Here is a 13,754-nt window from a genome sequence, read left to right on the forward strand (position 1 = left end):
GTCAGAGCAGGCACACGCTTCGAATCTGCGAATGACACAGCCCTGGGGGGTCAGTTACACCAAAGGAAAGAGAACAGGGAACAACTGTCACAACTCCCAGCCAAGTGACAGGCAGGACTGTGAGGTGCTCAGTCCCCACTAACCGAACGAACGAACAAATAAAGATAAGACCTGAGTTTGTAGTGAAAATTTCCGTTAAAAAGTAATGGAAAAGTCTGGCTGGACACAGATCCTGAGAAAAGAGCCCTGGGAACTGAAACCCAACTCAAGCTCAAATTTACAACCAGCATTGTTACAACATACGGAAAGTTAATACAATGTTATTAGATGGGAGCTTCCAGATCCAGTGCAGTAATTGCCTCTGCACTCGGCATGAGCCAGACCTCACCTGGAATGTTACGTTTGTTCCAGGAAAGACAGGGTAAGAAATCCCAATTGTCTCCAGAGGACGCCCCAGATTGTTTAGCACAGGGCCTTGGACCTAAAGCTGTTCCATAAGAAGTACCGAATTACCCTGAACTGATATTGAGGAGTCTGGAAATCATATGAGAAATGACTAAGGGAAGTTGAGGGAGGTCGGCTTTAGCGTAACACAGCACACACATTCTCAGAGCTGCCCACGAAACGGGCTGCCCAACAAAGTCTCAGTACGGAGACTATTCCAGCAGCTGAATGCTCCTCTAGCACGGATGTCACAAAAGAATCGCTCATCCTAAGTGAAATGGATGCCCTCCAAGAGCTCTTCCAGCCCTGAGGTCCCTGGAACAGACGGCAGGGCCTACAGAGGGCACGGCCTACAGAGGGCACCTCCATGGAGAGCGGAGGACACAGTCGCTCCCCAGCGTGAGCCCCTGCTGTGCACCCATTCCTCACAGAGGGGTGCTGTTGGCTCCAGGCTGCAACTTCACCCTGTGCGCAGCCAAGGGCAGCACCCTGTGGGGCATCTTGCTGTGACAGTGACCTGCCCTGGACACTGGGTAGTGCCTACGCCCTAAACTAGCTGCAGCATTTGCTTCCCCTTACTGTGCTGCACACTCCACTCGTGTTAAGGGGAAGATGTTTTTTAAGTCAGTCTTCAAGAAATAATGATCTTTGGCTGGGACTTTGTACCTGAGTGCTCCTTATCCAACAGCCAATTCTATACACTTTTAAAAATTTATAAGATGGGAGCATTGGGAGTGGAGGGAAACAACAATGGGAGCCTCCTGCTGCCTTCCTCACACCAACATCGTGAACTCATCAGAGTGAACCCCCAGCCTCCTCCTAGAACAGGGGCCACTGGGGATGTTTGCACGAAGCAACAGTGGCATCTAGTGGTCACATCAGCTAACCACACCCCTACTCAGTGCAGGTGAGAAAAACCAATAAAAACCCAATCCTTCTCCCCCTCCCCTTGTACTTCTTATCCAACCAGACCTGATGGGAAGTTGGTTGAGAAATAGAAAAAGCCAGTGAAACAGAGAATCATTAAAATGATGCATACGGAGCTCACTAAACACTTTTATATCTAAACATGCATTCATTCAGCCATTGACGTACAGCCAGGGTTTCTCTCCTGAATACGGACCCACTGAGTCGTTGCTGGTCTGTGTTGCATAAATCAAATCACTACACATCATCTACAATGTCCAGCTGCTGTTTGTCTAAATGGGTGAGAAGCTTAAGGCACTTGTGAAACAAGATTCCCTCCACTGATTTTTATGGGGTTTTTTTTTTTCTCTTAAAGCTGTCTCTCATTGCTTTTTTTTTTTTAAAGATTTTGTTTATTTATTTTTTTTCCCCCAAAGCCCCAGTAGATAGTTGTATGTCATAGCTGCACATCCTTCTAGTTGCTGTATGTGGGACGCGGCCTCAGCATGGCCAGAGAAGCGGTGCGTCAGTGCATGCCCGGATCCAAACCCGGGCCGCCAGCAGCGGAGCGCGCGCACTTAACCGCTAAGCCACGGGGCCGGCCCATCTCATTGCTTTTTAATAACCATGGCCCTTCGGCTTCAAGACTAATTCAAAGGAGAGGACAGCAGTGTGGGTGTCCCGCTCCGGATCTAGTTGCCCATGTGGTGTCCACCACACCATAGGCGGCAGCAGCGGTCCCAGTCCAGCCCCGACTCAGAGACGGGGAGACCCCGTGAGTGTCCAGAGCACACTGCCCCACTGGCCTCCCAGTCCTGCCTCTTTCCTCATATCAAATTTTTAGCTGGGGGGAGGGGGCCACACGAGGGTAGGTGGAGGCACAGGCTTCTAGAAGCTACTACCATGAGGTGGTTTCGGGGGTAAGAGCTGGAGCCACACTCCCTGTGTTCAGTCCCACCATCGGCCACTTTCTAACTCTGCGACCTTGAGAAAGTTAGTTACCCTCTGGAAGCCCAGGTTCCTCACCTGTAACCCAGGAAGGAACGCTAGTACCTACTCTTAGGGCGGCTGTGAGAATTAAGTGAGGTAATCCACGTGCGGCCCTTAGCACAGTGCCCGTCACACAGGAAGCACCCAGTAAATAATTAACAAGGCCGCCCGGCGGCGGAGCAGTTAGGTTCCTGCGTTCCGCTTTGATGGCCCAGAGTTGGCAGGTTCAGATCCTGGGCGTGGACCTACTCACCGCTCATCAAGCCATGCTGAGGCAGCGTCCCACATAGAAGAGCTACAACTCTATACCTGTGACACACAACTATGTGCTGGGGCTTTGAGGAGGAAAAAAAAAAAGAAAAAAGAGGAAGATTGGCAACAGATGTTAGCGCAGGGGCAATCTTCCTCAAAAAAAAAAAAGAAAGAAAGAAATGGTACCTTTGATTCAAAAATAAATAAATAAAAAATAATTGTTACCTTGTGTTTATCTTTTTTCACTGTCCCATAGGCCTGCAGTTCTCAAACTTTCTGGTGTTAGGATCTCTTTACACATATTCTTAAAAATTATAAGGACTCTAAAAAGCTTAAGGTTATTATTCATGTCATATCTTTTGATATTTAGTTTTATAAATCAAATCAAAATATTTGAATTCTTATTTAAATAAAAATAATCAATCCATTAACACAAATAACACTTTATGAAAAATAACTACATTTTCCAAAACAAAAATATTTGGTAAGAGGTTGGCATTGCTTTACACTTCTGCAAATCTCTTTCCTGTCTGGTTACTAAGACAGCTGGCTTCTCATCTCTGCTTCAGCCTTCACTCTACTCTTATATCATGTAGTCTCTGAAAACCCCTTGGACACTCATGAGAAAACAAGAGTGAAAAAGGCAAATAACGTCTCTGTGCCGTTATGAAAACAGTTTTCACGTTACCAAGTCCATGAAATGACCTCAGGGACCCCTGGGTCCCCAGACCACACTTTGAGGTTTGTGGCTGTGCCCACAGCACCAGTCCAGGGTCTCTGGTGCAGGCAGCACGGCAGAGTCTCGGGGCCCCAGTCAGCTCATCGTCAGAATCTGGGGGGTTTTTACAGACTACGAGGCCAGTGGAACTGGACATAACGACACCATTGCTGGTGCAGCCACGGCTGGCCCTGGAAAGGAGGCAGAATAAGCTTTCACCCCAAGCCCACCGTCCAGCCCCCGGTGCAGAAACTCAAACCTGGGCCACGCAGAAGGCCAGCTCCCACACCTCTGCTGCATGGACCAACCAAGGCTGTGAGTAATAATATTGTTACTGGAATCCATCCACTTCTCTGGGTTGAGGTACACAATTGGTTTTTGTTATTGTTTTTCTTGTTTTAGTTTTTTTAATTTGTTTTGGAAGAGAGCCAACTCAAGGATACTAAAATGTTCACTTGATGTAATTCCTTTTTTACAAATTGTCTTTTTAAAATCTGGAAATCCAATAGTTGTGTGTGACAATCATTATTTGTTATTTTTACATCATTATAGGCTGGATTGCTGTTTTTTGGTAAGCTTTTACATAAATTTTGTTGCTGAGTGAGACCCCCTTTATAGTGTTTTTTTTATTCGTTACTTTATTGACCTGTCAAGCCAGTTAAGTGTAACCTATGAGGTGACATCATAGTCACTACGTCCCTCTGTGACACTCAAAACGACGTACGAGGCAAACTCAAGCAATGTTTCATTCTCTGCACCCGGTGGGACGGTTCCTCTCTGAGGGGCTTCCAGAGATGGTCTCTAACATAATTTTCCAAAGGAGAGTAGGACAGGGGCTCTCGGGGCAGCCTGCTATGGGTGCAGAGCTCACGTCCCCCTCTCCACAAGGCTCTACAACACAGGCTACCTCCCCCCCCCCCAACTAGTTCTAGAAACTCGAGAAGTTACTGTATTAGTTAACACCCTGAGCTGCTGGCAGCAAAACCCAAACGGAAGCAGCCGTAGTAGAGAGGGATTTGGGGAGGAAATGCTCGTTTATTGGAAACCTCTTGCAACGACGGCACTCAGTTCAGGAGTGCTATGAAAACATAAACAACAGGACGTGTAGATGACGGGCTGTGAAAATTATAACATAGGAACTTATTTAATATAAACAGGATGCTCAGTGACAATGCTCGTCCTCTTTGGTGAAGCATTTTCTAATCTCTAGATCCAGCTCCATCTCTGTCTCTATTACCTGTATGGTGCCTACACCTACGTCTCTATCTCTACATACGTATCCCAGTAACTGCGTACCTGCTGTTCCCTCTGCCTGGAACATCTTTCCGCCTGTGTGAGGACCTGCGACACAGCAGCGGTCCCTGACATGCGCTCTGCGCTCTCTGCCGGCTTCCTGTGACCCCTCACAGCTCCTGCCTCAGTGGTACACCCCATGCGCACGGGCAGGGAAGGGACATCCACGGAGTTCTTCCCAGAGCATCATTTCACATCACTGAATTACTCTGAGCTACAGCTGTCATCAGCGACAAAGAGAGAGTGAGCCAGATCAGTGGTTTTCAAACTCTGCTCCCCAGAACCCCCAGGCCTGCACAAAGCAGCTTGCAGGTGACCTCTGGCAAGAAGAGGGGAATCGAGTGGAGAGGGCTTTGGCATCTCCCTGGCCCCCAACCAGAGCAGCTCCGATATTGCCCAGGAGGTTGGGTTTGAATACGGGGTTCTGTTGTGGATCTGAAAGTCCAGAAATACACCCTAAAACATACAGGGATTTAGTATGGGATAAAGGTGGCATTTCAAATCAATAATGGCAAGATGGATTATTGAATAAATGCTATTTGGACCACTGGGGAACCATCTGGAAAAAATGTTAAGATAGACCCTTAGTGCACATCTTACACAAAAGTAAATTCCAGATGGATCAAAGATTTAAGCATGAAAAATGAAACCCATAAAAATAGTAGAAGGGAAAAAATGAGAGAATTTTCAAATAATTACAAAGATGTGGGGAAGGCCTTTCCAAATATCACAGAAGACCCAGAAGCTATAAAAGAAAAGATTGATAAATCTGACTAATAAAAATGTTGAATTTCGTTAAAACAACTCTTTCATGTTTTGCTTACAGTCACTCTGCTCTCCGTAGGACTCTGCCGTGAACGCAGACGGGGCTAGAATGGCAGGCAAAATTGGGGAAAAACCATTTCATACTCACAATCGCCTCTCCTCCTATGATGAGGAGATACAAGACCAAAGACTCAAAGGCCAAAGAGGGAAGAACCCTCTTCGTGAAACAAGAACCACGCTCCCTGACTCTGTCACCTCCCTACGCTGTCTGTTATTATGAGGGGGAGGACAGAGCCTAAATAATAGAGAGAACTCAGGAGAGGTGTGAATCACTGTAAAGTAAAAATATTGGCTACTTTTCACTGACAATGCATCCACTATTTTGCCTTTATAATCCGTAATCTTCATGACATCCCTGTTCCAAGTAAAAGGTTGTTAATATGAATGACAGAAAACCTGACCAAACTGGCTAAAACCAAAAACTGGGATGTTGACTGATGTAATAAAATGCTGTAGAGAGATGAATTTAGTTTCAGGTATGGCCTGATCCAGGGGTCACACAATAAGAAAAGGACCTGGCTTCTGTTTCTCAGCTCTACTTGCTCAGTGTTGACTCTCTTCTCCAACGAGCTGTCCCCTCATGGTTACAAGATGGCTGCCAGCAGCAACTCCTGGACTTTTTCCCTCCGGGTGCAAATCCAGTAGAAAGGAGCAAGTCAGCTTCCCCAAGAGTACAAGAGCCATTTTTTTTTTTCTTTGCCCGTGTGCTTGTCCATGGGTCAGGCACCTTGGCCGGGAGGAGAGAGAATGCTGAGTGGCTTAGCTCTGGTCCTGTGCTCCAGGGGCATCAACCTCACCAGAAGTGCATGGACAGAGGCGGCAGAGGGCTGGCTCCCCAAGCAAAATCAGGGCATTGTTGCCAAAGGAAGACAGTTAATTCTAGGCTGCAAAAACAGCCGATGTCCACAACAAACCTTACGAGGTTGAAATTATTCTTCTCATTGTACAGATGTGGAAATCGAAGGTCCCAGATGTTAAGTGACTTGCACAAAATCATACAACTGGAAAGTGGCACAGATGGGATTTGACCCCATTAATGTGTGTGATAAGACTAAGAGGATGAGTGGGTGTCTCCCGGGAGCAAGGAGGCTGTGCAAGGCAGAGGTCTATGAACACACAGCGGGAGGGTGTCGGGAGAGCAAGGAGCTTTCAGGGAATTGCACGTTGTATGCAAAGCTGTCAGACAGTGTAGCAAGGAAACAGCTCGGCTCTGGTGTCAGAGGGATCAGGACTCCGCTAGGTGACTGCGGTCAAGGACATAACCACTCACCTCACTTTCATCAGCTGTAATCCCGGGATAATACGCTTTGTGGGGTCCTTGGGAGCAGCAAGTGAGATACCGTATGTAAAGGAGCTAGTACAGTGCCCAGCACGTGGGAACTCAACAACTGTGCCAATGTTATTGTTCATGTTATTGTGCCAATGATGACAGATCGCAGAAAGCAATGAACGGGAAAGATGGTGGGACAATATGCTGGAAAAATAACCATGGGCCAGATGATAAGAGACGGATTCTAGATGTTATCCCCCTGAAAATGGGGAATGGGTAGAAGGGTTGTGACGGGAGGCATGGCCTGATCAGCGTTTTGTTTTAGAAGGAGCACTCTGGCGGCAATGTGTAGTTACAGCAGCAGAGAGAGGTGGGTGAGGTGGGGTGGGGTGGGGTGGGGGAAACTAGTTAAGAGACCGTTAAAATAGTTTGATTGACCAGTGGTTGCCAAATCTAGTTGTGTCAAAATCAGTAGGTTAGTTTTTTTGTTTTCTTGTTGCTTTGTTTTGTTTTAATACAGATTCTTGGACTCTCCAGGGTGGGGAGATGCCTCAGTTGAGGAATCAGCTAGTGCCAGCCCAGACAGCTGCTGGCCCCTTAGGGGAACGGATCCACCTCCTTCCCAAGGATTAGCATTGCCTACAGGAAAACTAGAAGGGTTATAACAGAAACGCAAATATTAAGAAACAGTCAACTTTCTGGTTTTTTAACTTCAAAAAAAGACTCTTGAGACCCCTAGAGTGCACAGTGGAGCAATCAGATGAGGGTTTCCTGTGCTGGAAGGAATGAAGAGAAGGGAACGAGCCTGACTTTGCAGGAGGTCGATGGGTCTGACCAGAGCTGAGCTCCAGGAAAGAGGCTGACCGAGCTTCAGGAGCTGGCCGGCAGGGAACCCCATGGGAGCTGATCCTCCCCGACAGTGTACCGGTCCCCATTCAGTCCCCATTCAATGGGGCACAGGCTGCCTTTGTGGAAGGGCCACCACGCTTTCTACTTTTAGCCACCGTCCTGTAAGGGCCTCCATCTCTAGCTGTATCCTGGTGGCTCTACGATGCCAGACTTTGCTGACTTTAATCTGAACTGCTTCCTGTGGATACTAGATAACTGCCATTTTAATGGCCCAAACACTTCCATCCCCTAGTCTCAGATGTGTACAATGTTTCCACTAGTAAATCTAATACTGCCATGAAAATTTGCACATAAAACTTTTACTGCTATCACTTCCAACTCTAAATTATCTAATATTCTTGGCTGAAACCTGGTAATGGTTATTTTCTCCAGTTCAAGATAGCAAGTCTCAAGCACTACTTCCTTCTCAAATGCAATGAGAGATCATTTGATTTATACTTGTTGATGACTTTTTAAAAACTCCTAGTGAGCAAAGAATAAAAGGTAGTTTCCTTAACCTAGTAAAAGATACCTACCAGTAATCTCAGCAAACATCTTACTTAATGGTTCCCTTAAAAGTCAGGAACAAGATATGAGTGCCCATTATCACTGCTTCTATCAACACTGGAGATCCTAGGAAAAAAAAAGCCAAGAAAGAAACTGCTGCCTCTTCCCAGGGTGCAGAGAAACTGGCGTTCTTGTGCACTGTCGTCTGATAAGTTCAACCTTTAAGGATGGCGATGCGGCAATAGATATAAGACTTAAAAATATACATACTTTCTGACCCAGCAACTTCACCTCGATGAACATACACTGAGGAAACACTTAGGGCTGTGCACAAAGACGTGACTGTGAGGATGCTCTCTCCAGCACTATCTACAGTCGGAAACCATCTTTGACACGGTCCTGGTTATGTGAATTCTGGCATAAACACATGATGGAATACCAGTCACTGAGAGTGCTGCTGTATAAGCGCATTCACTGGAAAGACACCTGAAACTAGTTTGCTCAATTACCTTTTTATAGATAACAATGTGTATATACACACATGCACACACACCAGAACATCCTGGAAAGATCCATACCGGAATATTGATGATTCCTTGTGCTGTTTTCCAAATTTTCTTAAAACATGTGTTACTTTCCTAATCAGGAAAAATAATATATCTTAAATGCTGCCTCAAATGATTGCTGTAGGCAGCAGAGAAAGTGGCTCCGAAAGAGTAAAGGGAGACCCTCTGAGGGGAGACGGCAGCAGCGGCATACTTGATCACAGCTCTCCATTCATCCAGAACCCATGAGACCAGGAAGCTAAACTGCACTCTTATTGTTACTGCTTTATTAAAACAAAGGAAAATGACAGATCTGAAGGTTAATTCTATACACAATATACACTCACACACACATTTTGTAAGTCAACTCTCTGCTTATTCATATTCAGGATCCCACCATTCTGCCAAGATCTTGGCAGGTCACAGGCCACCCTGCAACCCAGGGATCAGACTGGGGGAGACAGAGCTTACTGGGCTGTTTCCCTGGTGCACATGACCAAGGTGGGGGGAAAGTTGAAAAGAGAAGGGGAACAGGAAGGTCCCAACAGCGTCGTGTGCGTGCGCTCAGACAGAAAACATCACAACAGCTACGACTACAAGAATCTTTATGCATCTTTGCGATCAGTACAGTTCTTCAGAATAACAGGAGAGACAAAAAAAGGAATACAGTGTCCCAAACAGTTACAGCCCATAGGTCGACATTACAAACTAGGTTTAGATCATCTGGAGACTTTTGGAAGAGGACTGAGGTGCAGAGGCATCCAAAGGAGTTGACTCCCAGCTGAAGAGCTGACAGGGTACAGACATATCTAGAAATAAAGAACCCGCTACTTGGTGAGAACTTCTGGTGCTTGCATACGGGGTCCAATATGCAGGGACGATCACAAGTCCATACTGGTCTTTGCACATGCTGCGTGGTAGAGGGTACTGTAGGTTTCTCTATTTTCTAACGTAGGCAAGGCTCATAAATTGACCCACGCACACTGTGATTACAGGGTACTACGCAAGCACGTTATTGGTACAGAGAGTGCTTTAACAGGAATCTGTTGGTTTTTAACATCCTGACAAGGTCTTTTTACCTCAAAGGACTATTATCCTTTGAGTTATTCATTCATTCAACAGATACTTATCCCAGACCGTGTGCCATATCATCCATCCCTTTCTCAGGAGGACCGACACCGGAAACGGAGGTGGCATGTGCTGCTAACACTAAGACAGCTGGTAGACAACAGTGACGCCATCCTAAGGACTATAGTAAGTGTCCTCCCCCACCCCCACCCCCGTTACCCACCTCCCTGAACCCTGACCCTCCGGGAGCTGGGAGCTGACTCAAGAGAGGAAAAAACAATTCTCTATTCAAGTCAGACATCCTTCAAGGGGAATGTGACTATTCTGACTCATTTGGGACGGGGGAGGAGAAAAGAATATAAAGTAGAATCATTCTTATCCATAAAGTTTAGCAGATGGAAGAAAATCATGTCATTTGCTCAACTTTGGAAAATGCAGTGGGTCTCGACCCGGCGTGGTATGCAAAGTAACCCCCACTCTCCACCTACACCCTTCCCAAGACGCAGGCTGTGGGCGCGGCTGCTTTGTGAGAGGCTGTATGCTAACTTCAGATGGCACAGAATTCAAGACCAAAACTGCGATAACTGATTAGTCATATTTCCCATCTTTAGTTCCTTTGGGGGTAAAAATACCATGAAAGGGATAAAATGGCTTTTCTGACTGTATATGTCCTTCTGGTGTTTTCTGTTCAAAAAAGCCCAGACAACCACATCATCTATTTTATTATAAAAATTAGTACCTCTCACAGTAATAGCCCTCTCGAAAACTATAGCTTTGGTTTCAAAATTAGCAATCCAATTAGCTCAGATTAATATTGACTGCATCAACAACATGCCGGCAAGCATGGCCTAGGTCTTCCAGAGATGAGGATGAAGATGCTGAGCCTATTCTTCTAACGATGGTGGGAGAAGGGGATTGAGGAGTGAGCCTTTTGTTCAGCCAAGTGACAGCTGCATGAAGCATTTAAAAATGAACCACCTTTTCAGGCAAGAAAGTCAGAGCTGGTTTTGTGAAACGCCATCGCAGGACTCTGTGCCATCCAGAGAAGGGTCCTCTGAGTCAGGAGGGAGTGTAGCGAATGGCTTCCCAGTCTCGGTTTCTAGAAACTATGTAGCCAATGCATTTGCGTACAAAGAGCATTAGACCTGTCTACTGTCCTGGAGGAAATGTGGCTAGACACATGGAATCCTGGGAGATTTCCCCTTGAGCATCTGAAGTGCTACTTCACCTGGTGTGGCTCAGAGTTCCCATCTGCATAGTGGAGATAAAGGGTGCTGTCTCTGACCTGCTGGGACCAGGGAGGAGTGGGTGAGAGAGCTAGAAAGCACTAATGCCTTCTCCAGAGAAGGGCAGTGTTCAAGTAACAAAGTACTCAACAAAGTACTCCAATCAAAAAAGCACAAATTCAAGTAACAGAGTTGCAGGTGCCATGTTCTGGCTTTGAGCAGAGGCCTCGCCGCATCTGCGGTGGGAGCTGGTAGGTAAATGAGCTACGTGGCGGAGGACACAGGACAAGCTCCACGGAGAGCCCGTCACGTCATCCCACCACTGAGGACCAAACTCTCCTTATGAGGAGAGAATGAACCGTGGGGAGAGCTCAGTGGAATCAGCAGACTGCTCAGAGCAATCGCTTAATGCACTTTCCATCTGTGTTCTCTGCGTGAGGTCTTCAGGTCCGCGATCAACCTCAATTTCAACAGATGAAAGGTCTTCTTCATTTCACAGGTAGAAACAGAAAGGGAAAGAAAGGCTATCTAGATTTTTCTTCTGCACTTTATCATAAGAATAAAAAACAATTTTGAGATTGGCTAAAAGAAACTACTGCAGGAAAATTTACACACACAAACATTCCCCCCAACAGGGCATCAAGAGGAAAGTTGGGAAGTTTTTTGCAACTAAGAAACTTACTTTCTTTTTACACTTTCTGTTCTAGCAAGCTAGTGTGTGCATGCTTGAGTATTAACAACATCCAGAGAACTGGAAGGTTTGGGGGTGTTGTCACAGGGACCCTGAAGGCGCCCCAAATAGGAGGAAGGAAGAGCGGTTAACAGTCTAGACACATCGTCGTCTCTAAACAGCTCACAATGAACACTTGGAAAAACTTCACACTTTAAAACCACAATATTTATTTTGCCACAAGAATCCACTGTATCGGTTATCAGCGGACGCGGAAACATCCCTATTCTTGCTCTCGTTATACAACTTCCAGTTCCCCTGTTTATACACTGCTGCTCATCTCCGAACCTGACTATTTGTTTTCACTGGACAAGGGAAACACTTTAGGAGCCATTCAGCTGGAACCCTCACACTACCACGAAAAGGCGAATCTAGATACCAAGTTTCTGAGAGACATCACAGTTTCTGGGCCACATCACCGCTTCTTGGTGCCACTGTTCCCACCGCTGGGCTTGCTGAAGCTCCTGCTCATGTGAGGGAAGTGCACAGTCGGGGTTCTTTCTGTAGGTCCATACAATCCCAAATTCCTGGCGGCGGCTGACTTCCGCAGGGGCTTTACACTGGGAAAGGGGCTAAAGATGGCAGTTTTCGGGTGGCTGCCTTGGGGAGGTTTGCTGGTGGCTTTGTTTTCTGCGGGTGCCTCCGGGGGCTCCAGGAAGGGCCGCGGGCGGGGCGGGTGCACCCCGGGCTCCGTTTCAGCAGCAGCAGCCCCTTGGTTCAGTTCCAAGGCTTCCAACTTCACCTGAACCGCAGACACATCGGCATCGGCGTCCCCAAACTCTGGCTCTGGAGACTGGCCCTCGATTGTCCTCCCTGCGCTGCCCTGGGAGCCACCACCTTCTCTTCGGGCTGTGGCTGCACAGCCAGAGGGAAACACCTCTGCCGCCCCCCGGGGGCTGGCCTTGCAGGCCTCCTTCTGCTCCTCTATCAGCCCCACGGTGTCCCCGCAGCCCAGCTGACTCTTGGTCCTCGTCATGTTCTTTTTGTGGACTCGGATGTGAGTTCGCCACGGAGAGTTGAGCTTCGTCTTGAGGTCCTCATAGGGGATAGGAGATATTTTGCCTCCTGTGTGACCAGGGATGTGGATGACAGCATTCTTGGCAGCCCTGTTTGACATTTTCATCTTCTTTCCTAAAAGAAGGTGGTTTATAACTGGAGAGCTGTTTACCTGAGACGGGAGAATGCTGGTCACTGGCCCTTTGTCTGAAAGAAATGTTGAAAGGTCATGTGAAACGTACCACAGAGAAACACACCCATCACGGAGCAGGAACCACGCGGAGGTTGTCCTCATAGCCCTGCCCCCGTACTTCCCAGGTACTGGCAGAGTCATGTGACTGAAGGCAGCAGAAACTGAATTCAACTAGAGCCTGGGGCACCTATTCCCTCCTCTTCAAAGAGGAGGAGACAAGGGGCCGTGGATGCAGAAAGGAACAAAAACTCTGACCCCTCGTTACTAATTAGAGCCCGGACTCCCTAATGTTTTTTATGGAGAGCTTTTGTCTCTGAGAAGCAACCTTGGAGGTCTTGCATCTAGAAAATCTTTGAAGATTTTTTAAAATAATAAGTTAAACACTATGACCATATGGATTATCAGCTCAGCTTCTGAGAGGTAGGAAAAGAACACACTGCATCTTATGACATGAGAGACAGCAGAAGGAGAGAAGTGCAAGAAGGTGGTTAAAATGCAGAGAAATCAGAGCTGTCCAAGGCCTGGTCCTAGCTATGCAAAACCACTCCTGTGTCCTCAACTGGACCTTGAAAGCAAATTGAAAACTGGAAAGCACCAAAAGCTTTATTCTTCTAGAGGGCACTGTTGACAGTGTTATTGTCCTCCTCCTGTGGCTGTGACCAGCCTCTATTTCTGATGAGGCTTAAACACACATGGCTCCAGAGGTGACGGCAGACGGCAGAAGTCATAGGGAGAAGGTCCCGCCATCTTTGTTGAACACCCTTCCTCCTTGACGTCCACGTCATCTGGCTGAATGAACTTCCACACTTCTCCCCTGCTGTCATCTACCTCTGGTCATGCCCTAATCTTTATTGAAAATTTTGACAACTATCCCCTCTTCACCCCACGTCCTACCACCTCCCT

General features: G+C 47.0%; 1 protein-coding gene across 6 annotated transcripts in view; it reads right to left on the minus strand.

Annotated features, from left to right (window-relative positions):
• Window positions 1–9,226: 9,226 nt before the first annotated feature.
• TBC1D30 (TBC1 domain family member 30) overlaps window positions 9,227–13,754 on the minus strand; it is an 80,334-nt gene continuing 75,806 nt past the window's right edge. For 4 of the 6 annotated variants that reach the window (XM_014786761.2, XM_087442069.1, XM_087442072.1 and 1 more), the window contains one exon: window positions 9,227–12,865. In XM_014786761.2, coding sequence (XP_014642247.2) covers window positions 12,078–12,865 — 788 coding nt within the window. In that variant the 3' untranslated portion in view covers window positions 9,227–12,077. The remainder of the gene's footprint in view (window positions 12,866–13,754) is intronic. The other 2 variants (XM_087442070.1, XM_087442073.1) reach the window with 1 other exon arrangement.

The sequence above is a fragment of the Ceratotherium simum genome, chromosome 17, assembly GCF_057802395.1.
Source record: "Ceratotherium simum simum isolate JZ-2026a chromosome 17, ASM5780239v1, whole genome shotgun sequence".
NCBI classification, from domain to species: domain Eukaryota; kingdom Metazoa; phylum Chordata; class Mammalia; order Perissodactyla; family Rhinocerotidae; genus Ceratotherium; species Ceratotherium simum.